This window comes from Rhinopithecus roxellana, chromosome 4, assembly GCF_007565055.1.
Source record: "Rhinopithecus roxellana isolate Shanxi Qingling chromosome 4, ASM756505v1, whole genome shotgun sequence".
NCBI lineage: Eukaryota > Metazoa > Chordata > Mammalia > Primates > Cercopithecidae > Rhinopithecus > Rhinopithecus roxellana.
The window spans coordinates 33,326,658-33,353,131 of NC_044552.1; the positions used below are offsets into that span (position 1 = coordinate 33,326,658).

General features: G+C 36.8%; 1 protein-coding gene across 3 annotated transcripts in view; it reads right to left on the bottom strand.

The window, feature by feature from the left end:
- KIF6 (kinesin family member 6) overlaps positions 1-26,474 on the bottom strand; it is a 385,185-nt gene that overhangs the window by 293,035 nt on the left and 65,676 nt on the right. For all 3 annotated transcript variants that reach the window (XM_010389731.2, XM_010389732.2, XM_010389733.2), the window contains exons 4-5: positions 7,802-7,949; positions 2,777-2,886 (exon numbers count right to left, since the gene is read on the bottom strand). In XM_010389731.2, the coding sequence (XP_010388033.2) occupies positions 2,777-2,886; positions 7,802-7,949 (258 nt within the window). The remainder of the gene's footprint in view (positions 1-2,776; positions 2,887-7,801; positions 7,950-26,474) is intronic.

The following is a 26,474-nucleotide window of genomic DNA, read 5'->3' on the forward strand; positions in this document are numbered from 1 at the left end:
ATTTCCTGACTTTTCATCAAGTACTTTTTTTTCTATATATTATGTTACCTCTCTTAAGAGTTCAATGGACTTTTCTCATTCCTAGCTCTTCCCATTGTTAGGCTGCACCAAATCATGTCGGTTAGACTCAGATGAAAAGAGCTCATGCTCTGTTCTTCTCCCTCTACACTCTCATTTCAAAATGTCTACTTCACAGTTTCAATTCAACAAATAATTTTTAAAAGTTATTAAGGACTTATTCTGGCTTAGGCAGTAGAGAGACTACTAAACCAAGCAAGGCATACTTCCTACCTCTGAGGAATTTATTGTAAATATAAACACCTAGTATGACATCCTTAGACAGCAAACTTATCTATGTAAAATTTATTATCATCACTCAGTCAAGCTTTCTAATGGAAATCTCCTTTTAAGTCAATGACTCCTTAATTCTCTAGGCCCCACTATAAAAATTTTGAAGCTTGGCGGGGCGCGGTGGCTCATGCCTGTAATTCCAGCACTTTGGGAGGCCGAGGCAGGTGGATCACGATGTCAGGAAATCGAGACCATCCTGGCTAACAAGGTGAAACCCCGTCTCTACTAAAAATACAAAAAATTAGCCAGGCGTGGTGGCGGGTGTCTGTAGTCCCAGCTACTCGCTACTCGGGAGGCTGAGGCAGGAGCATGCCGTGAACCCGGGAGGCGGAGCTTGCAGTGAGCTGAGATCACGCCACTGCACTCTAGCCTGGGCGACAGAGTGAGACTCCATCTCAACAACAACAACTAAAAAAAAAAAAAAATTTTTTTTGAAGCTCTTTTTGCTACTCTGCCATGAAAGCGAGAATATCTGGTTTTTCATCTTTGTTCTAACACTAACCAATTAGTTTTGAAACACTGGCCAAGTCATACCTCTGTGGGCTTCATCTCCTCAATTAGGAAAATGAAGAGTACACCAACCTTCTATGATGTACATTTCTTTTCAAATTATATCAAATCCAAGGTGCTGGATATAATCAAGTTATTTTATTTCACTTCTTTGCATATCTTCAGTTCCTCTCTCCTCCTCCATGTTCATCATATCTAAGTTCTTAATTCCTGGATTATTGTTAACAGCCTTCAAACTCTTAGGTGTACATGTTACTTGCTAAAAGCAATTTGAAGCAAGATTTAGCCTGGAGGTATGCTGGTTAGTCTAGAGGCTAGAAAACTAAGACACTTTTTGGAATAAAGTTCAATCTCACAGTAAAAGCCTATCATTCAAGTCTCTCCAAAAATAGGCTTCAGTTGGCCCTTCTGCTTTTATTTCCAACAACTCTTTGTCCTAGTCCATTCAGGCTATAACAAAATACCATAAATTGGGTGGCTTTATAAACAACACAAATTTATTCCTCACTGTTCTGAAGGCTGGCAAGTACGAGATCAAGGTGCCAGTATGGTCAGGTTCTGGTGAGGACCCTCTTTCAGGTTACAGACTTCTGACTTCTTGCTGGTGTCCTCAGTATGGTAGAAGGAATGAAACAAGTCTCGTGTGCATATTTTACAAGGAAACTAATTCTATTCATGAGGGCTCTACCTTCTTGACCTAATCACCTCCTCAAAGGCCACGCTTCCTAATACCATCTTCATGGTGATTAGGTTTGGGGTGGCAAGAGTAACAAACATTCAGACCATAGCACTCCTCAATATGCTTACTTTCCAACCACACCTTCATGTCTTTAATGTTGTTCCTATCCTTCCTAGGTAAAGAGTTTTACTTTTTTTGTAAACTTACTGCTAATAGTTCTATTAAGCCCATTTTCTTGTATGGATTCAGTAATCTTTCCTTTCTCTTAATTCTTATACAAATATTTAGAGTAAAAATAACAGTCCCATTTCTTAAGTCCCTCTCATAAATATTTGAAGCATAAAAGAGATAATACGCAAAAATTCTCAACCAACATTAAAGGAAGAATACATATAAAGGTGGTATAAACAGTATAACTTATTTTCTTTATTATGTCTTCTTAATTTCTTTGCAAATTATAATAATCAACTGATTGTTAATCTTTTTGGTAGAGAATGAATATGTATTTCTAAACTAGAGTTTTTAATAAGAATATAAAAATACATTTTCTTGGCTATAGGCTACTTCTGATATATGAAGATGTCTGAACAAAAGTATATGAACAGTTACCAATTAATATATGTCTAATATAGGCAGATATTCAAACAAACATTGAGCAATGTTATATAAATGCTGGCAGGGTAACTTGCTCCATTATTAGATAAACTTTGAAGATGCTATTTAAATTTCAGTCATGAAACAATCAGTGCCAATCTGATCAAATGATTGCCAAAGTTAGCATTAACCATAGTAGAGAAGCATTTGAGGAAAACGTAAAAATGTTATTTTCTGTCTCAGATTCTCTTACTGCTGCTTGAACTCTAATTTGAATACCTTCTTCTCAGAAAAAGGCCACAATTAGAGAAGCAACAGGGTTTCATGTGGCAGGAAGAAAGTAGTACTGTCATATCCCATCAATCCTCTAAGCACCCAGTCTTAGAGAAAATTCATTGCACTCTCTTCTGCCAACTCCAAAAGAGATTTTCCCAAGAAATGAGTTTCAGGCAATTTTAGTTCCCATCACTACTGTCCATTTGTCATAACTGAAAAAAATATCCATTATATTACAAAAAAATTCAGTTATCCAGTATTTGCTAATTATGATTGAGACCAGAAACATACAAAATTTCAAAGAAAACAATTGAAGAGAACATCTGAAAGTAATTTCCCTCCATTCTTTGTTGTTCTGCTACTCACGGCAAATCTTCCAAACTGGAGGCTTCATGTCTTGGATCCAAAAGATCATAACCACATTCATTGTAGATTTCCAAATAGGAAATGTGCGTTGTATACATTTTGCTGCTGTCCTGATTGGAAAAGGGAAAGGATATTATTTATTGATTATAAATAATGATTCTGCTTAGATGAAGATGAACACATTTAGCACTCAGTTTCCTTACAGTTTCTCTCTTTTTCTCTCACTTTATATGGTTTACATTTTCAGTTCGTGACACTTTCAAGTTGCCAGTTACCATATGCATGAAGCTTTTTTTAATGGCCAACACCCATGATTACAAGCAACTTCAGTCTATTATTTTTTATTGGTTCCACATTATACATAAAAAGTCAATATACACTTACAATGAGCCAACTTGGTTGCAGAACTGTATAACATACCATTTTTTACTTTCCAGACCAAAAAAAAAGGTTACTAAAAAAATAAACTTATATTCTGTGAATACTCTATTCATAAAAAAGAACACAGATCATTAATTTGGTTTAAAAATTTCAGGAGCAAAATAGTTTCCATCTGTAATCATAATTCTTTTTCTACTTTTCTAATATTCAATATTTTCTGATGACATAAATAGATAACAATGAAAGTGAGTTCCAGAGGACAGACAATAGTTGATTAGTCAGGTATAAGCGGACATTAATAGTTCACCGCCAATACCTCACCTGTGGAGTTAATTTTCCTGGCCCAAGAGGGCAAATCAGGGATATTTAGCTATTAGTTAGAGAGAAATGTTTTTGGTGGGTCATTGCTAAAATGCAATGACATAGGCATCAATGTAATGAGGCTAAAAGTCAAGGTGCCTGGTCCTAGTCTCAATTCTGCCAATAGACAAAATGACCCAATCCCTTTGAGGTGGAATGAAGTAATGAATTTTTTCAACTCTTGAGAAAGTTCAGTTTTCAATACAAAATATCAAACAATAGCACCTTCTTTTTGTTCCTCCAAAAATACAAATGCTTCAATTTCTGCAAATATTATCATGCTTCTCATAAGGGGAGAGTAAATTTGTATCTTGTGGCAAGCAGGTTGTCAGGGTGTCAGAGTGTATACTAACAGAGAATTTGCTTAGGATGACCTTCCTGATTGATTCTCACCCATATCCAAGGCAATCCATTTAATAGGGTTTGTTCAAAGGGAGAGAGGACCAAGTCACAGAGATAGAAGAGAGAACAGTGGCCTATAAATAAAAAGCTGGACTCCTACTCTAACTAGAGGTGAGCCTCTACCACGTCAGGCCTTAGTTTTCAAACCCATTAAAGTGAGGAAGTTGGCTAATAAATCCCTATGTGTTCTTCGCTGTAAAATGAATGATTCTTTGGTTCTAAAATGGCTCCAATTATCCAAATAAAGATACTGTCATCCCAGCACTTTGGTAGGCCAAGGTGGGCGGATCACAAGGTCAGGAGATTGAGACCATCCTGGCTAACACAGTGAAACCCCGTCTCTACTAAAAATACAAAAAATTAGCCAGGCATGGTGGCAGGTGCCTGTAGTCCCAGCTACTCGGGAAGCTGAGGCAGCAGAATGGTGTGAACCCTGGAGGCAGAGCTTGCAGTGAGCCAAGATTGCGCCACTGCACTCCAGCCTGGGCGACAGTGCAAGACTCTGTCTCAAAAAAAAAAAAAAAAAAAAAAAGATACTGTCATTTCAAAAAAACAAAATTATACATGAACAAGTAAAGCAACTCTCAGCCTTCCATGACTATAATAAAAACACTCAAGCCACAGCTGAAATTCTATATTCTGGTGTTCTGTGAAGATGACAACATGGACTGGATTACTAAGCAATTTTTTTTTTCAGCCTAATGCTGAAAATTCTTCTGATGTGGGTGACTCCAAAGCTTATCCCAACAAATGGCCCATTGATTACATTAGTATCCTAGTTTAGTAAAGGTACTATTTCAATATAATTCTTTGGGTTATAACTTGGCTTAGCACAGGTATCAGAGACTATAAACACTAAAAAGATTTTGTGTGGCTGTTAGTCTAATCCAATGTTTCTAAAATATTCCATGGAATACTCCTGGAAAACAGTATTCCATGGTCAACATATACATAAACTCTGTCCCTCTCTGGAGCACATCAAAGGCCCTAGGGGATATTTCACCAACATTCTGAGATCCTGTTTAAACCAACATGTTTTTAAAATTTATCCAAAATATCTGAAATAAACCAGAGATTATGATTGGAGAGTTTAGTATACATTTCTGAGTTCTTCTTAGCATCAGATAAGAACTGAGTTTGCATATTGGAACTCATTTATAACAGAATAATCCCACACCCTTATCCTCAGTTGTTTCACCATAAAAATGGGGATAATAGCCCTGATCTTGCATTCTGTTTTAACAGAGAAATAACATTCTATATTTAAAATCTTACAAAAGTGTGTGGCCCATAAGAGATACCAATGAATCATTGCTGCTCCTGTTGCTATTATTATTGCTATAGTTATTATTATTTCTAGAAGCCTTCAAATGGAGAATTCAGTATATGAATACAAAAGGAAAGGAAAATAAAAGCAAAAAGGACAGCCAACTTGTATGTTTATCTGCAGTGGAGAAAATCTCTTCTTCCAAAAATTAGAATAAATCATAAAATGTCAGGAAAATGGCAGGTCCACTGCCCTGAGATGATAGGGATAATGTCTTTGGCTCTTCCAGCTTCTGCATTTTCTGGACTTTTATTGGAAAATACACTTAAAATTCACTGAGCTATGTGGCAAGCTACCTTTCCTTTTTAGTGTTGAGGATTGCCAGACTGTAATGTAACACACATGTTTCCTGCAGACAGCCTTTTCTTCTCCTGCCCCAAAACAAGTTTGAACCTCACAATACTCAAAAATAATGAGCAGTGATTTCTAAAATAAATGGCATCAATTTTCTTCTCTTAAAATCAGTGAAAATGTGCTCCTATCATACCCATAGACATTTCAGGACCCAGTATGCACTGGGTTCTTACTGTATCTTGAAATGAAGACTTTGCATAGGTCAAATGTTTCCTTTAAGAATTCTAGAGAGCTCCATGTACCTCTCTGAGGCAATCAGCTGAGGACCTCTGAGTACCAGGCTGCATTTTCCAGCTATACAATATGAACAGACTTCATGATGCACTTCAAGTTGCTTGACCAGTTTCACCACAGCTGTTTGATTATAATGAATGTGTTATGCCCCATGATGAAAATATGTCCATTTAAAAAGAGTTTCCCTGGCTTTAAATGGCTCCAATGGGCTCACTATAAGTCCAGGAAGATATATAGGATCATTCAGAATGAAATGGAGTTTACAGTAATGTAAATGACAAACAGATCTAAAACAATGAACCTGACAAATGGTAAGTACTAAGGAGACATTTAGACATTTGGATCTGTACTTTAATAACCATAGATAACAATTTTAAAGGGACAAAAAATATTTTCCTTTGGGAGAGGATGAATTTATTCTATTTAACTTAATCATGGGATTTGGCTTCTTTTTTTTGAGAGTTTCAAGGGTTCTCTGAAATTGGTCAGGGATCACTTGGCCACATTAATATCCATATATGGATATTACTGGCTGTGATAATAACTATCATGCATTGAGCATATACTGTGTGCAAGAAACTGGACAATATCTTTAAACATAGTATGTTCAGCCCCTCGGAGCAACTCCGTAAGACTGAGGCATTAACTAACTGTCCCAAGGCCATATGCTGTAAGCAGTACACTTTCTCAGAACCAGGTTGACCTGCACCTCCAGTGATCTTTCTAAGGCAGAAAGATTCCACATTAGGCCACAGCAATGAAAGCTATCAGGAATTATATTCCCAGGTTGTGAAATGTGGGAACAAAACAGGCAATGTCAGAAATAAGTGAGTAAATGAAAAAAGGGCTTTGGATCCAACATATATGCTACACTCAATCCTTTCTCATCCAAATTTTCTGGCATGCAAAGCTGGCATGTTTGAGCTAGAGAAAGATGAGCTGAACTAATGGATAATTGCTACTTTATGGATGGCAATTAGAATTATGCAGATCTCAGCAATTTCTTCTCATCTTTGCAACTCAAAATACAAACAATATACAGTCAAGAAATTTTGGAGTGACTGTTCCATTGACCTAGTTAAGACATTCATTATACAGAAGTAATACAACCAAGGAATTGCTGGAACTGGTAGGGACACTGGAGATTCTCTAATACAATTCAATCTCTGCTTTCACCGAAGGGAAAACTGAAACTCAGAGAAGGTATGTGACTCATTATAGGGAATTTGTTTGAACACAACCAACAAAATAAAGCCAGTCCAAGGTATAGGAGCAATACATATAATGGCACACAGCACAGAGTCAGGCATCAGGTGGACTTGGGATAGAACTCCAGATCAGCTACTTATAGGATGTGGGCCCAGAGGAAAGTATTTGAGGCTCAGTTTTCCCAACGATGAACTGGGAAGTTGCATTATATGTTCTATTAAATACTAGTAAAAGTGATAAAGCTACTGGCATTTTGAGGCACTCAATAAATGATACATATAATCTAGATAGATAACTCTTTCTTACAATGATAATAATTGCAATGGTATTTGTACTCTGGTAAATTCCTCTGGGCTTCTATCAAGTGTAAAATAGTAACAATCATACTGTCCTGTTTAGTGTTTCAGTAGCTAAAAGAAAGGTCTGCTTTCACAAGAAAACATTCCTGTTTCTTGAGGAATGTAAGATATTAGTTGGTAAAAGGTATGGTCTGCTCTTTCAACCTTCATGCATATATCAGAAGGAACACTCCTGGAGCCTTTGCTGAAACAGCAGCCCTTTAATGAGAAGCACCTTCTTAATTTTCACTTCTACAGCAAAATCCCAACCTTTCCTTAAAGGTAAAGGCCAGAGTTATGACACAATAAGACTTTATCATTTAGACACAATAAAATAAATGTCATAATAAATTTCCTGCTTTCAGTAAATTTTTGCTGAATATATCAAATACAAAATGACAGGAACAAAAAGTTTCATACCTTTTGTAACTGTTCAAAAATGTATGACAGTGTCCTTGGGATAATGCCTCTGTCACTGTAACGCTCTGCACCCCCTGTGATAGTGAATGTCTTCCCGCTGCCTGTTTGCCCATATGCAAAGATAGTACCATTGTAACCTTCCAGGACACTGCAATAAAGAAATGACACACTTTTAATACATCAACATGGCTAACTGCATATGAATTAAATGGCTTGTATTCTAATAACAATCTTATTAAACACTATTAAAAACACTTTATAGAAATATCTATTAAAATTTATATATGTGAATATCTAGCTAGAATTTACATTTTTATCTAGGAACAGCAGCACATCAATCCTGTTCTCTAAGAAAGGACATGTCACGCAAATGGAGTTCAGTCATCTTAATTATATACTTCGTCTTTTAGTAAACACTGGACCTGAATCAAAGAATATATTGAAAAAAAGTTATGGGGAAATAACACCTGTAATTTGGCAAACTGTCAACCTGACACCTGGTACCTCACATGGTATAAACACTCACAATTGTAGTCACTTCCTAGAGCAGGAGGAACACACTCTGTTTGCCACCATATACCTTGTAATGTAATTCCCTACTTAATACTAAGCACCAGCTGAAAATCCTCTAGGAATTCCCCTCCTCTCTTTTCTTGGAATGACTTTTTGGTAGAAGATGCTAGTCGGTATATATTCTTCAGCCCTGCAGAGTGGCCCTTGATTTGATGGTGGTCTTAAGAACCCAAAGGCTGGATCTTCTCAGCCTTTGAAGAGCACCACCTACAATATAAGCTTTTAAAAATATGCATGCAATGATGTAGACTTTCAAAACTGTGTCTTTAATCTATGCTACATGGAACAGTAAACTTTTGTAGCTTTATGTTCGTTTTTTGATACAAGTGGCTCCTTGATCTCTGAGATGTTTTCATTAAACCAGCTATGATGACATCAGCTATTGGTCCCCATGTTGTGGGTGGATTTTTTGATAGATGGCTCCTCTGAGTTCACCCCTCACTGTTCATATTAGAATTCCTGCCCTATTACTTCTGTCAACATCCTATCTATAGTTCTCTGTTTCATATGCTTTCATGCCTGTGTGTTGAGTGATCTATCACTATAAGGGCTTCTTAAAACACACGGTTTTGACTGGAGATTATTCTGAAGTGGTCATTTAAGTCCTGAGCACCTTATGCAACTATTAAACTAACAATATCTTCAGCAACAAGTCAATGCATCTTTTGCTGTGTAGGTAGGAAGTGTTATTGGTGCTTACAAATGTAATGGAGTTAGTACAGGGAATGCGCAAGAAAGTATTATAACTGTGTGATTCAGTGTTCTGCTTTTGAGGAGTGTAATCATTCTTCTTCATGTGTTTTTACATGGAGACAATATACTGTTGAAATTCTCAACTTTTAAGATGTTGGAACTATGATGAATTTAGATATATAATTAAAGAATCTTTTTCCTCAACAGAATTTGTTACCAATGAAATATCGATGTCCCATTAGCAATAGCATTCGGATATCTATTTCTTGGCCATAAATGCTCTAGGTATATGAAGTCTAAAATTTTAAATATCTAACCTTAAACATTTTATTGATTTTTGATAGAAAGAATAGATGTAAAATATACTAGGCATTATCTGTCTTGAAAAACAAAAAATACAGAGCACAAATTAACATTTTCATTTTGATATAGATATAGGTTATGAAAAGTGAGTAGGTAGTACACTACGTTGGCATCTGCTAATTGTTATGTCTACATTTTTATGTTAAAATCTTCTTTCTCACTGCCAGTTGTCCTAGTATGTCTGTCTCTAATATGTGCCCCCCCACCCCCATCTACTGTGGGATGGAAAACCAGATGGCATAGCTTCACAGAACACTGTAAAATAAAAAGGGTAAGGCTCGACCTATGTATACTCCCATGGTTATTTATTTATTACATTGCTACAATTAAACATTAAATAAGGAAATGTAATCAGGCAAAATTTGTCTCCAGTCCCTTCTGCAGAGCCTCCATTCCAACTCAATCTTGTAACCACTCTTCAGTGAACACTAGGCTTTTTCATGTGCTTCTGGTCTCATCTGTCCTAAGGAAAAATACTAGTTAAAAATAAAGAAAGAGAAATAGAGGTATAATGATCTTTGAAAATCCATTACTCCACAAGAACAATAATACCAGTGGCAAAAGTTGTCAAAATCAACTTTTTCAGAACTCTGGAAATTATTCAAAGACTCACACCAATCCATGAAGTGTTTATGTAAGACAAACAGCTAAACTCAGTAGGAACCATGTGCTTTGTGGTATTTTAACTTGAACATTCCCAGCACCTCTCCCTAGCTCCATGGTAGCCTTGAAAAACAACAGCCTTGAAACATTGGAGCTGTGAAATCCAGCAGCCTAGCAACCACTATAGGGGGCAGTATGGATTTGGGGCTCCTCAAAATGCCGCATCCTCAAAGAGCTGCCACTCTCTGACCCGTCTGGGAGCTCTCTAGAAAAGCTCCACTCACAGTACTTGTCTTTGTTAGACCTGATTCAGAGTTCACTTAGTGTGAACATCCCTGTCCTCGGGGTATTTGTTGAAAAAAAATCAGTGGCAAGTGTTTAACATCCCAGCTGGCAAAGCTGCAATGCCAGTGAAGTAAACAAGAACGTAACAAAAAACTTAGAAAAATCTGTGAAATAAGATGTGCATAAGGGGTTTCAAAAAACTCTGATGTATTCCTGGGAGTCAGGAAGGCCACACACATGTTCAGGACTATATGTATGCCCAGAAAAGACTCGAGAAGGGCATTAGAACTCATCTCTGGCTGGCCTTGAGACTGCACAAATAGGAAGTGAGAAGAAAGACAGTGTTACAAACTTCCTCAGCATTGAAGGTGTGCCCCAACAAATATGTAGGGACCCTTGTATGTTGGCTGGGAGACCAAGGAGTTCAAGGAATTTAAGGAAATTTATTTCATTATCTTGTCTAAATTTACTGGCTAGTTTGTTCAGACGATAAATTTGCTCAGTTTTTGTTTATCTTGGAATGCCTTAATTTCTTCTTCATTCTTGAGAATAATATTGCCAGATATAGAATTCTCTATTTGCACATGACATAATCTTGTATATAGAAAATCCTAAGGAATTTACTATAAAATTATGAGAAGAAACAAGTCCAGCAGGGTTGTATGATACAAGTGTGAACACTGTGCAGATAGCAACATTCCCTAAACTGATCTACATTTATGCAATTTCTATCAAAATTCAAGCTGGCTTATTTGCAGAAATTGACAATATGCTTCTAAAATTTATATGGAAAGTTAAGAGACACAGAATAGCTAAAACAATCTTGAAAAGAAAGAACAAAGGTAGATGACTCACACGTCCCTATTTCAAAACCTACTACAAAGCTAGAATAATTAAGACAGAGAGATACTGGCACAAGGCTATATATATGGATCAATAAAATAAAATTAAGAATCTAGAAATAGACCCTTATATTTATGATCAGTTGATTTTCAACAAGGGTGCCAACACTATTCAATGGAGGAAAGAATGGTCTTTTTAACAAATGATCCTTGGACAACTGGATATCCACATGCAAAAGAATAAAGTTGGACCCCTACCTCAGACCATGTACAAAAATTAACTCAAAATGAATCACAGACCTAATGTAAGAGATAAAACTTAAAAGAAAATCTTGGAAGAAAACTTAGGAGTACATCTTCATGGCTAAATTAGGCAATGGTTTTTTAGATACGACATCAAAAGCACAAAAAGCCAAAGGAAAAAAATAAGCTGCACTTCATCAAAATTAAAAACTTTTGTGTTTCAATCAAGTAAGTGAAAAGACAACACAAAGGAGATAATGTATGCAAATCATATCTATGTGGCAAGGGACTTGTCATCGTATCCATAATCCATAACATACAAAGAAATCCTACAACTCAGACAACTCAATAATAAGAAGACAGACAATCTAATTAAAAAGTGGGCAACAGATTTGAATAGACGTTTCTCTAAAAAGAAATGCAAATGGCCAATAGCATATGAAAAGATGCTCAACATCATTAGTCATTAGGGAAATGCAAATCAAAATTACAATAAGATGCAATTTCACACTCACTAGCATGGCTAAAACAAAAAAATGAGACAATGAGAAGTGCTGGTGACAATGTGGACAAATTGGAACCTTCATACATTGTTGCTGGAAATGTAAAATGGTACAGCTTCTTTGGAAAACAGTCTTACAGTTCCTCAAAATGTAAACCTAGTATTGCCATATGACCCAGCTAAGTATATACCCAGCAGTATTAAAAACATGTGTCCACACAAAAATTTGTAGTGAATGTTCACAACAACATTATTCATTATTTAGCCAAAAAGTGGAAACACCACAAAGTGACCGTCAACTGATGAGTGGATAAACAAGATGTACTATATCCATTCCATCGGATATTATTTGGCAAGGAGAAGGCAGTACTGATACATGCTACAATAAGGATAAAACTTGAAAACACATTAAATTTTAAAAAGCCAGTCCAAAAAAGGCCATATATTGTGATTCTATTTCTAGAAAATGTTTAGGATAAGAAAATCCCATAGACATAGAAAGTAGGTTAGTGTTTGACAGGGGCTAGAAGGAAGGGAAAATGGAGAGTGACTGCTAATGGGTATGGTACAGAACTTCTTTTTGGGGGTAATTAAAATGTTTTAAAATTAAATAATGGTGATTGATGGTTGCACATTTGTACTAAAAATAACTAAATTGCATATTTTAAAGAGTAAATGTTTTAGTATTTGAATTACATCGCAACAAAGCCGTTGTAACAATAAAATAGTAAAGAAGAGTCTATACTCACTTGTTAATAACCATATGTGTATACTATCTTTTCAGTAGTATTTTTAAAAGACAGAGAGAATGGTAATTAATAAAAGGAATGAAAAGCTAATGATACATTTCAGCAATGAAGAGTGAGATGAACATTTTTGTTCAGAAGTATTTCTGAACTTCCTAAAATCAACAATGCAGGCTACTGCTTAATCCATCTTAGCTAGAGACAGTCCTGATATGTAAATAAATCAACCCTTTATAAACCCAGAGTTTGATGATCAGAGGAAATTTCCATTGTAGAAATTCTCTCCTTCCATTTGCAAAATGCACTTTTCCTAGAAGTTTAAATTATAAAGCTAAGATAGTTTGTCATTTCTTATCTTTTAATATTTGGATGAATAAAACAAAAATAAAGCCTCAACCCTTTTGGAGATTATAAACTGAAGTGTTACTCCAGACACAACACATTTACATGCTAGAAAAAAATACAAGTCATCTTAAAGTTTAGTTTTTCCATTTTTATTACTCTTTGTTTAACTAGGCTCCAAGTAGAATACTGTCTGGAGGATCTGCACAAAGTGAGACTTCATCTTATTTACCTCCAGATGCAAAGGCTTTAAGAATCCCAAGATACAATGTCTAAATGAAAGTAATCAACAACAAATCATTATTGTAGTAATAATTTAGTTCACTAAACCAAAAAACAAGACATAAATTATAGTCCCTCAAAGAGACAGCATAGTTGAAAAAACAAACAAAAAAAGAAACAAAATATAGTAATAGGACCATGGATTTTATAATTGATGTCAGCAGAGGTCTTCTAACTACATTTTGTCCACCCCAAGAATTCCCTCCAAGGTATTTCTGAAAAACAGTGACACAAACTATTCTTAGACAGGACCAGGTTGGACTTAGAGAACTGGGTAGGGCTGATTTCATTTTTGAGAGAGGAGGGACAGGTGAAGCAGCACCTTAAAAGTTGACCATGAGTCAAAAGTCAAAAAGTAAATTAAGATAGACCTGTCCTGCAAAGAGAAGGTTTAATCGGATTGGCAATGGCTTAGGGGAAGAGGGTGGAGGTATGGTGTCAATTTCACTCTTCTTGCAATGCTACTCTGACTTAGCTTAGTACTGGATTACAAGCACAGTGGAACACTCGGGGTAGAAGACACAGAATCTATGTTTTTTTGTTTTTTTTGTTTTTTTTTTGAGACAGAGTCTCCCTCTGTCACCCAGGCTGGAGTGCAATGGCGCGATCTCGGCTCACTGCAACCTCCGCCTCCCGGGTTCAAGTGATTCTCCTGCCTCAGTTTCCTGAGTAGCTGGGATTACATGCATCTGCCATTATGCCCAGCTAATTTTGGTATTTTTGTAGAGACAGGGTTTCACCATGTTGGCCAGGCTGGTCTTGAAATCCTGACCTCAGGTGATCCACCTACCTCAACCTCTCAAAGTGCTGGGATTACAGGCATGAGCCACTGTGCCTGGCTAATGTTTTTTTAACTTTTTTCCTTTTTCTTTTTTTGAGATAGAGTCTTACTTGTCTGCTAGGCTGGAGTGCAGTGCCATGATCTTGGTTCACTGCAAACTCCGCCTCCTGGGTTCAAGCGATTCTCCTGCCTCAGCCTCCCAAGTAGCTGGGACTACAGGCAACTGCTACCACGCCCAGCTAATTTTTGTATTTTTAGTAGAGACAGCGGGGCGGGGGCGCCTCACTGGCCAGGCTGGTCTCGAACTCCTGACCTCAGATGATCCATCCACCTCGGCCTCCCAAAGTGTTGGGATTACAGGTGTGAGCCACCATGCCTGGCCAAGGACCCGGATTTTCATATCACTTCCTTCAATTCTTCTTTGAGCTAAACCAGTTAGGTGAGACAAGAAATCCTCTCTGCTTTGAGTTGGAATTCAGTTATATGCAACCAAGAGAATCATAATTATTGCAAAGTTTCCAGAGAGATCTGAAAGATACCTCTTAGTCCTTGATTTAGAGCAAGGATCTCAAGCTGACCGTAAAACTTGCCTACAGGAATGTTTAAACTTAACTAAATTTGAATACCTTTTTGTGAGACATGTTCTTCAGTTTGCCGTGGTCCCCAACATTCCCTAACATCTTAGAATCAACTGCTTCCTAAAGGTATGTTACTTGCCTAGACTTGAAAGCAGGGCTGCATCACTGCATAATCACCGTGCAGTCCATGTGAATGCCAGTGCCCCCTCACCTTTGTGCAGTGCCTAGCCATTTGTGTAGGCTACTGTGAAGCGCGCCCCCTGGAGGTGTACAACATAGAAGTCCTGCGTAAAGGCATCTGAGTTTAGTTCCCCTAGTTTAGATACTGATCCCTTCTAAAAGCATGTTTTGGCCCAGGGCTGTGGCTTATGCCTGTAATTCTAGCACAGGAAGCAGATGGATTGCTTGAGCCCAGGAGTTTGAGATCAGCCTGGGCAACATAGCAAGACCCTGTCTCTACCAAAAAAAAAAAAAAAAAAAATTGGTTGGGTGTGTGGTGTGCTCCTGGAGTCCTAGTTACTCGAGAGGCTAAGGTGGGAGGATCACTTGATCCCAGGACTTCAAGGTTACTGTGAAGTAACCTTGATTACTTGATTAACCTTGACTGGGTGACAAGAAGACCATGTCTTTACTTATAAATAAATAAATAAAATAAAATGTCATAAAAATAAAAATAAAATACAATAAAAGCATGTTCTGGCGAGGTCATTCTAAGATCTTTTACAGCTTCACTTCTATGATATATTGATCTGGTTGTAAATCCTGATAGAGAAATAAAGTAGGTTACATGGCTAGTCTTCGTCAACCTAAACCAAATCATCAATCATTTTGGAAAGGAATATCCAAGGCCAAGAATATCTAGATTAGAAACAGTTACCCCATACAACCAAAATTTTTTTGTGTGTGAGAAAAATGAAACTGCAAACATGGATTAACTGGTAATTTATACATCTGTGGGCATACTGGCTATTAAACTAGAGTCACAAAGAAAGGGACCCACAGGCAAAATATAGCTGGCAGAGTATTTGTTTGGTCAACACTGTCTTTTTTAAAATAATCAATCTGCGTGGTCTTAGTCCCCAGGATCTGTGCTCCCCAATTTAAGCACAGATACCACCACTCCATCTGGCCCTCACTAGTTTACTTCAGATTAATTATTTGCCTTCCATGGAATGTTGAGTTTTGCAAATGCTGCTATAAAGTGACTCAGATAAATGCTAAGAGTAACACTCCGATTTAAGAAAAAGAAAGAAAGAAAGAAAGAAAAGAAATCAATAAAAAACTAAACTAAATATCAGCATCTTCCAGGTTTTGAAATGTCATAAGCAATCCCCTCACACCATCACCCACCTAAGAAACCAAATGGGTATCCCACCCATCATTGTTCACATTTCATGTGTGACAGGAAAACAAGAATGTTGGGTGCTTTCTTCTAAAACAGTCACTTTGGCACAATCAGGACTCCCACTCTTGGATGTGTCACTAAAACAGGATCAGCAGCTGCCTGCCTTGAATGATTTGCAAATTCTCCTCCTTGGATACAGGGGCTAAGGAAGGGGATCTCTTGAGATCCTTCCCAGTTCTATGATTCTCAGGGCTTTGTTCACAGTCTTGTTCCAATTACTTCAAACCAAACTTTGCAAGAAGCAAACACATCATGGGGCACCTAATCCAAACAGCCTCTCTTAAAGGATCTTCGAGGTCTTAAGGACACTAGACGGCTTCACAACCATAAGTTCATGGACCAAATCCAGGCCAGAGTGCTCTCTAAATGAGGCTGTTTATTATTTCCCAAGCTTCTGAAGAAACCATTTTATGTTACTATTAATAATAAGCAGCTTAAATCTGGTAAAAGAACAGAAATGCATGAAACTTTAATAGAAGAAAATGACCCCCTCTGAACACAATCGAGTTCTAAATGTTTCAGTCTGAAGTCCAGCATACAGGATTGAAAAGTGATGGCTACGTTTTTATCTTATTTACATTATAAAAAGTATATATTTACATTATATGATACATTATTTTATCTTATTTACATTATCTTATTTACATAATTTATAATTACATTATTTAAAATGCATTTACTGAAGCATTTCTGACAGATATTTTTCCTATGATCCTTCAGAATAAACACTTAGATTAATTAAATATATAATCATTTTCAGATGACCATCTAAGGAGGCAACTAAAATTAAACCACAAAGTTTTATACAACAATGTGGGGAAAATTCATTGTCTATAGAAGTTTATTAGGACAGAATCTTGCATAAAATCTGAACTGGTTACTTTGGGTTTCTCTTATAGGGATACAAAAGAAAATAGAAAATGCTTTTTCCTAAAATCCTAACACTGAGTTCTCTGTCAGTAAATTGATCAATCACATTTCTCAAGCATTCATAATATTATATGAGAAGCCTGGTACTGTGTGCTTTGTGAATTTACGGGGGAAAAAAAAAAAGCTTCTTCTCAAGAAACGTGCAGTGCAAGGTAAAGCAAGATAACCACCAAGATAAGCATCTTGAAATATCTGAGCATGTGCACATATTCAACTGTATAACCTTCTAATTAACATATCAATCTATAATTTTTAAAAACCCAAAGGGCTGATTTATAAATGTGTCTGGAGAGAGAGAACGCATTTAAACAAAGTCCTCCAAAGTCCTCTACAAAAATTTATAATTAGAGAGGCCAAGTGAGAAAACTGTGTTTTCCTAGAGACTCCATCCTTTTCCTTGCCAACTGTGAATCGAACTTCTGGGTCCTCTAGCCATCTGAGTAGGTGGAAACAGAAATCTGAGAATCTAGGCAAAGAAGTAGGGGAGACAGGCATAGAAATGAAAAGACAAAGGACCTATCTTCAGGGCAGGATTAGTCTGAAGAGTTTAGAGGAGAGTGGAAAGCAGAAAGTTGAGCACTGCAGGATGGCAGGGGAGGGTAGCAGGTGGCTGCCGTCAGTGTGGTGGGTGCTGAGAGAAGCAGCAATGGAGGAGAATGCACTCCCCTAACTCCTGCAATTCCTGAGAGCAATACATACAATCTGACCTTTGAGTACTTCCAAAAGTGACATTGTATACTGACTGGACCACATGGAGCTCTAGTTTAGATTTAAGTTATGAGCCTTTTTCTCCATACTTCTAGTCTCAAGATTACTTGCCATATAAGACCTTTTTATTTGACTTCAATTTTGTGTAAAATGGAAGACATTTTGCACATTTTTGGGAAAATTCAAACACACTTTGATTTCAATGGATAATAATTAAGGAGGAAAATTGCCCTTTGGCATAAAAAGGTAAATAAAAATACATCTCATGAAGCTGCTAATAATCATCACGGCTTTATTTGCATCATGGATACACAATGATCTAATGAGATTTAGGAGCCAGAGTTTGAAGCAGAAAGATGTGGACTGACTGAGATCACTCATAAAGGAATCAGGAAAAAGGAACAGAAAACACTTTTCAGCTAAGTAATGCCAACCTACTCTGCAGGCCATGGAGAACTATGGCCTATGGAACTATGGCCTGTGAACTAGAGGGGCATGACAGTGGAGATGATGAAACCAGTCTTGGCTGGGCAAAAATCACATGAGGAATCTTCTAGGGGCACACTATGAGGAGAGATATGGAGAAAATAGGAGGGAATAGTGTTCACAAAATTCCATGAGATACATATCCTACTATTAGCTTATGGGTAGTAGAGATATAGCATCATCTTACTAAGTGCAATGAACAATACAGTCTCAATAAACTAAAAAATCTTTAGTCTTGCCAGGCTCATATCTGTAATCCCAGCATTGTGAGAGGCTGAGGCAGGTGGATCACCTGAGGTCGGGAGTTCAAGACCAGCCTGATCAACATGGTGAAACCCTGTCTCTACTAAAAATACAAATTAGCTGGGCGTGGTGGTGCATGCCTATAATCCCAGCTACTCAGGAGGCTGAGGCAGGAGAATCGCTTGAACCTGGGAGGCGGAGGTTGCGGTGAGCTGAGATTGCACCATTGCACTCCAGCCTGGGCAACAAGAGTCAAACTCCATCTCAAAAAAAAACCCAAAAAAACACACAAAAAAACTTTAGTCTTAAAGCAGTCAGTTGACATTTATATATTTAAATTTTTTTGTACCACTTCAAACTCAGTCTAATCAAAACTGAACTTACGATTTTTCTTTTATTTTAGACATATTCTTCCTCTTTTATTCTCTAGTTAATCTATTCTGAGACTTCTATTACCTCCCACTTTAGAGATGAGAACATTTAGCCTTCGAGAAGTTAACTATATCAAGGTCACACTTAGTAAGTGATAAGAGTAATACCCAAGTCTATTTGATTCCAAATACAATATTCTTTCTACTACCTAAGTTATAAAACAAACCTAGCATGTTTTTATAAAGCTAATAATAATCAGGTATGTTCAGTAGAATAATGTCCAGTTAAACAGTTGTCTCAAAGTTGCTCTCCACAGAAGTTCGTAGGAAAAACTAACTTAAAAGTCTTAGAGATTAAGTATACTGGCTTCATGTTTTTAAAATGTGAGGGCTAATCAGAATAAACAGATTTAAGATCAGTATAACGGTTTAAGTTATATACAATTAAATTACATATTCCACTGCTTTTCATCTGTTCTCATCTTAAAACCACACCTTTGTTGCTGACACAGCCTGTGGCGAGCATCTTACCGGTAGGAATGCAGTGCAGATTTACAATACTTTCCTCTGGAGTACCTTGATTTTCATCAATTACATAGCACAATCTTGCAAAGAACTGTTTTATAACACCACTCTCTAGGATGGTTAAAAACAGGAAAGAAAATTAACTACAACAAAAAATCTGTATCACCATTCAGAGAGAAGCAAAGGATGTGATTTTATAATCAACATGTTTACAATAGGATTAAAAGAATAGAAAACAGAAAAGAATTACTAATCTTTGTAAGGTTTTCCTCCTAAAGACAGATATGAAAGGAGAAAGTACCAGAGACTTGGGGCACAGCCTCTAGGAAAGTCAGAAGATTCAGAGGAGAGGAAGAAAGAATGCAGATATTTTCCTCAATTTCCTTTGATGCCTGACATCTACAAACTCTTTTCAATTCCCCATTTGGAACCCAAGGACCAAAAAGGGATTGCAACTTGTAATGAGTGACTAAATATATTTTACACAAAAGGTAAGGTCAAGCTGCTGGAAGGCTCTTAAAATCTAAAGGAGAGGGAAAGGGCAGAAGTGCTCTCCACCACTTCTCCCTAACTTCAGTTAGCTGACTGTCAAAGAGGAACAACAGAGGGCTTTGTGAGGCTGAAAAAAAACCCAACTCTGCAGGATGCCGGTGGGGGGTGGTTTCACAGACTTCTCTGGGCAGAAAGCTGGGAATGTGGTTCTCTGAAGGCACAGGAAACAGAATAACTCTTGAGTATAGAGCGGAATATACCAGAACTAAGAAGGCAAGCCACTGAAAGCAGTTTCCCGTGTCCTTTTAAACAGTAGAAATTGGTTCATTGGTATGGCCCATTATTAGGACCTTGTTGTTTTCAGCACAGCACTACAGGATGTAGGGGCATATGCAATGGCATTAACAAGCTACTCTTTATAAAGATGACAAGAGGAAAGAGTCCGATAGTAATGAGAGGCTAATAATATTTAATGTGATTGAGGTGAACAGGTGGGGAAGACACTCAGTCATATTTACTGGTATCTACAGTGAGGAGGACAAGACACCAGAGCAGTGGGGGACAAACTGTTACTTTGAAGATAAAATGGAGGTCATCATAAAGCAAATTCCCCAGCTCCTCTCTCCACTCTCAGCCTCCACACCCACAAACAGAAGTTTATCTCTCTTAGTCTCATCTATTCTTCTTCCTCTCTGGTCCTAGAGATTGGCTGTCCTCCTATCTAAAGCTAAGCTCTTCCAACTGAATTCTAGATTTAACCCATTCTTTCCTATCTCTCAGGGACCTTTCTCCATCAATTAACTCCTCTCCTGTATTTTCTACTTCTCCCTTTGTATTAATTGCTCCTCCTTAGAAAATAAACAGGCTCAAGTTTCTCCCATTACTGAAAAATACCTTTACTTATTTTTGATGATACCAGTAATTCATAAATGCATGAATACATGCTTGTTAAAAATATTTGCATTTAAAGTCTCCTTTGAATATAATTCCCCTCCTCATCCTCCAACTTTCACCATAGTTATCACTGTTAGTTATCCCTTTTGTATGCATACTTCCAGACATTTTACATATAGCACTGTTTCATGTCTTTTTCCCTTTTAAAATAATTGGCTTAATGTTCTACATATTGCTGCACAATTTGTTCCCTCAACAATGTCTTTCACATCAGTAGATCCACTTCATTTTTTATACTCTAAGTCTATATAGTATTTCACAGTATAAATGTATCGTTTATTTAACCAGTTCTCTGCTGATGAACAACTGGATCCTTTCCAATTACTTGCCATTACAAACAGTGCTGGAAGGAACAAGAGTCTTTACCATTTCTCGATAGTAGATGTTTTAACGTAGAATTTCTGGATCATGGAGCAGGTATACATTCAGTTTTGATAGATTCTGACAATGATGTCTTCTAAAGTGGCCTTGCCAGAGTATATTCAGACCTGTAATAGAAGAGTTCCTGTTTCCTCACTTGCTCTTGATATTATCAAATTTTTATTTTGCCAATTGGATGAGAGAAAGAGATATTTCTTATTTTACATTTTCTTTTATCTGATTGTAATGTGATCAAGCATTTTCATATTCATATTTTATATTCTCATTATGCACACTTTTATATGTTTATTGACCAAGTATATTTCCTCTTTAGGGAACTGCCTGTTAATGTCCTTTGATTAATTTTGTAGTAGATTTTGAGTCTCTTTCTTATTCATTGGGAGGAGTTATTTCCATTTAATCATATTAATCCTCTGCTTATGTTGTGTATTTTCTCCCAGATAGTAGCTTACCTTTTAATACTGTTTATAGTGGCCTTTGTTGTCCAAAAATTTTATTTTAATTAAGTCAAATCTTTTTCTTCCTTTTTTTTGCATTTTATGTCTTCACAGGGTCTTTAATTGTCCAACATGATAAATGTGCTTTCTCCATTTCCCTCTATTTATTGCTTTTTTATTGGTTATTTAACTTATGTTGTGTAGTAACACGAGTTAGAATCTAACTTTGCTTTTGCTCAGTTAATAGCTAATTTCTCCAGTACCATTTATTAACCGATCCATTATTCCCTGATACATTTTAAATGCCACTTCTATCATTAAGTTCTCATATATACATGGGTCTGTTTCTGAACTAACCATTTTATCCCAACAATTTATTTGTTTATTGTCAATAAACAAACTGACAATGCAACACTATTTTACTTATCATAGATTTATAATACAATTTGATATCTGCCAAGCAAGTCTACCCATCTTTGTTCTTTTCCAAAATTATCTTGACTATTCTTGTGCATTTTCCTTTCCTTGTGAATTTTAAAATCAGTTTTGTCAAGTCTCAGTTGCTTCCAATTTATTTGACGGCAGAAGACATTTTTCAAAGATCAATGTTCAAAAGAACACACTTCAGTGATATACTGACTTAGGCTGTATCTGGTCCAAGGATTTATTTTGTTTGATCAGTATAGTGTTGACCCATTCATGTTTTTAAAAATGTTTGACACTCATCTGAGAGCCAAAAGTAAAGAATAAATGTGCAACAGGGTGTGTGTATGTATGTGATAGGATGTCTCTGTCTTCCCAAATGGCAACAACTGGCTGAGGCCAAGTGGTGACTACTCCCTTCATTTACATGGGCCCTAAGTTCAAGTTCTCCAGTTTCTGAAATGGACCTGTTTCGATTATGTGTGCTACCTACCTATACTCTAGACTGCCTTTGCCTCTGAGAACACTGTATTATTGTAATACCGTCCTAAATAGTTTCATGTCCCTCAAATTCATCCTCTGTCTACACTGCCACCAGAATGACTTTTCTATACACATATAACTGGGCCTTCACTATGATTTAAATTATTTGGCAACTTCCAATTCCTTTTAGGATAAGATCCAGTTTTCTCTGTAGGCCATATGAGGCTTTCCATAACCTGGAATATTTTTCACGTGTCATTTCCCATTATTTCCACATTATCCTTTCTCTAGCTGTTTAACCTGTCTACAGTCCCCAATAGATTTCCCACACATTCATTCATACTTCAATTTAAGTTGTTCTTCCTGTGTAGAAGGCCAAGTCATCTACCATCACAAACCTCACCCTCCATTCTTCTGCCCCAACCAAATTTCTTTTGTCCTCGCATTCATTTGCATGGAAAACTCCTATATTTCTACATTTCAGACTCAATTCCATTGCTACCTGCTTTTTAAAGCTCTTTCTGACCACTTGCCCTGTAACCCTCACCTTCCCACCACCATCCTAAGAGAGAATGGAGACTCTTCTTCTATGTCCCTCTTCCACTCATTATACCTTCCACTAATTTTCTTGTCTGTTTGACTCATAAGATTGTGTTCTTTTGTCGGGCACGGTGGCTCACGCCTGTAATCCCAGCACTTTGGGAGGCTGAGGTGGGTGGATCACCTGAGGTTGGGAGTTTGAGACCAGCCTGACCAACATGAAGAAACCCCTCTCTACTAAAAATACAAAAGAATTTGTCAGGCGTGGTGGCACGTGCCTGTAATCCCAGCTACTTGGAAGGCTGAGGTAGGAGAATCGCTTGAACCTGGGAGGCAGAGGTTGCAGTGAGCAGAGAGAGCACCATTGCACTCCAGCCTGGGCAACAAGAGCAAAACTCCATCTAAAAAATAAATAAATAAATAAAGATTGTATTCTTCTTGAAGAGAAATTCTTTATTTCTCTTAAGCCTAGGTCAGCATAACTAGAAGTTTGTAGGCACTGAAAAAACCCATGGAATGAAGGAAGAGAAGTTTAGAGAGAGGAATGAAGGGAGGGAGAGCTTAATAAATCAATTGCTGCCTCCACTCTTGGGGAGCTTAGAGTCATATAGAGTTCTGCTCATTATTTAAAATAATAGTATAGCTAGCGTGACCAAACAACTAAATCTCCAAAGAGAGAATGGACTTAACTTTCTCCCACATTTTAACAAATAGTGTCAACACAATTACATAATTGTTTCTCTGACAAACATAAAAGTTGGGCAAGTAAAGTAAATATCACAGACAAATTATCTCTCTCTCTAAATTTAAAAGTAAGGTTTTTAAAGTTATTTTTCCTTGCAGTCGATATATTTTTCTTTTTCATTTTCAAAATAATAAAGGAAAGTGATGGAAATAAGTGACTGAATATGCAAATATTTATTGTGCACATAGGTATTTAGTAGTCTGTAATGTTAAGATAGGCTGCACTCAAATAAGACTTAAGGATGCTCCTTGGCAGATATGAACATTCTTTCATACTGAAGACCACTCAGCTATTCCAGCTTTTTCAAACCCCAAAAGGGATCTCAACAAGATGCCTAAACCCTACAATCACTTTTATAGAACATTCTTAGATTCTGACTGGTTCCATTTTGACATTTTTAGCATCTGTCTAGCAGACTTGTGCATATACATAAAACACACAAAATTCCATTAGTACAACATTAAAGTTTCAAATTTAAACATACAGGAAACTGAGAAGTTATGGCCCTCATAATAACTGTAACTTACCCATTTTATATATGCATTATGTGTTAAGTTTAGACACAAAAAGGTTAAGCATTGAGCTGGTATACTCATATATACACAGTCCAAATTCTCATCTTGCTTAGAATATCTGCCTTTATTTTAAAAGAACTATACAGTAATATAATCTGTTTTCTATATACATAATGGAGACAGACGGAGAGTTGGAATTGAGCCTATTTCATTAAATATTCAGGTGATTTAAAGTTATTCACACTGCATTAAAAATTGCTATGCATTTTCAGGACACTTTTAGTTCAGAAAATTAAAACAAAAGTATAGAAAGCACCTATTTCCAAAATAAAGGAAATATAAGATTTTTAAAGTATCTTGAAAATTCTATAATGGTCAAAAGAGCGAAAAAAATTATACCTAATATTCTTACAATATCTTTCCAATTCTATTTATTATTTTATTTTTCCTCTAGATTCTCATTATATAGAAATTTTTGAAAGAATTCCATCAGCTTGGAAATAAGAACTCACCTCTTGTGAGGAGCATAATTTGCCTTACATATAAGAAAAAAAGCTTACTTTGTTCTACTACTACTTAACATATTAAGTTCAGAGTTATACATTAAATAATTTCCCTGTGAGCTGAGGCCAAGCACATATATTTCCACCCAGGGGGAAAAGTTTAGAGTCAATGAAAACACAACTCAATAATGAAGGTCTTCACACAGGGGGCAGTCAGCCAAGCTAGAGCTTGAAAGGCCAACATGGTGTGTGGCTCTTACTTGAATGCACAGAAAAGACCTACTAAATCACTTAAGTACTGGGGCTTTATTTTGAGTTATAAAGAATCACACAAACTTTGGGCTAGAAGGACCAGTCTGGTTTGTCCTTCTGCTTTCAGGTAGGCCCACCCAAACTATCCTGGACAGAGGAGAAATTGAACTATATTTAGAGCCTGCCAAAAGAATCCACAATTGCTCCTAATAACTCATTCTAGTATTAAATAGTTCTGTCAAGAAATCTTCCCAATATCTCCAGTAAAACCTCTGTGCTGAAATTTAAACAGGAAAACTGGCCCCAATGTGACTTGAACATGAGGTCTCCTAACCTGAAGGCTATATTGTACCATAAAGATTCATACAATAGGACCAATTCTTTATGCATTTTATAGCAATTTCCCAACAGTTACTGAAGAGTATCTGGGCCAAGAAAGTGCTACATATAGAAAATATATGTCCTATTTTGTTACAGTATTTGGAATATCATCTCATTAATCTGATTTTCTTTCTTTAAATGTGGCCACCATTCTAAGGCCAGCAAAGCAGCAGATTACCAAAAAAAAAAAAAAAAAAAAGTCTATTTCTGTATATTGCCACGGAACTGGTCAGTAAGCACTCAAATTGGCTTTTTCACCATATTAATGAATGATCAAGTGATATGGTTTGGCTGTGTTCCCACCCAAATCTCATCTTGAATTGTAGTTCCCATAATCCCCATGTGTTGTGGGAGAGACCCGTGGTGGGTAACTGAATCATGGGGGCGGTTACCCCATGCTGTTCTTATGATAGTGAATGAGTTCTCATAAGATCTGATCATTTTATAAGGGGCTTTTCCCCCTTTGCTTGGCACTTCTCTCTCCTGCCACCATGTGAAGACGGACACGTTTGTTTCCCCTTCTGCTATGATTGTAAGTTTCCTGAGGCCTTCCCAGTCATGCAGAACTGTGACTCAATTAAACCTCTTTCCTTTATAAATTACCCAGTTTTAGGTATTTCTTCATAGCAGTGTGAGAATGGACTATTACATGAAGTCATGGTTGATCAGCACAACAAATCTGAATCAGTAAAGTTTCATTTTGAATGATTTACTTAGCCTCAAAGAAATGGCTTAAATTTGGCCATGCTGAGAACTGGCCAACCTAGTCATATTAAATTTATCTGTAAGTTCATATATGTAGTACAATATGTTTCATTAAAATCTCCAATCTGGCCAGGCATGGTGGCTCATGCCTGTAATCCCAGCACTTGGGGAGGCTGAGGCAGGAGGATTGCTTGAGCTCAGGAGTTTGAAACCAGCCTGAGCAACATAGTGAGACCCTGTCTCTAAAATAATTTTTTTAAATCTGCAATTAAAAAATGTGTTACAGTTGTATTGTTTATTCCCTCAAGCATCTATTTCTTCATGCATTCATGGCAAAAGACATTTATGGTGCCCCTTTTTC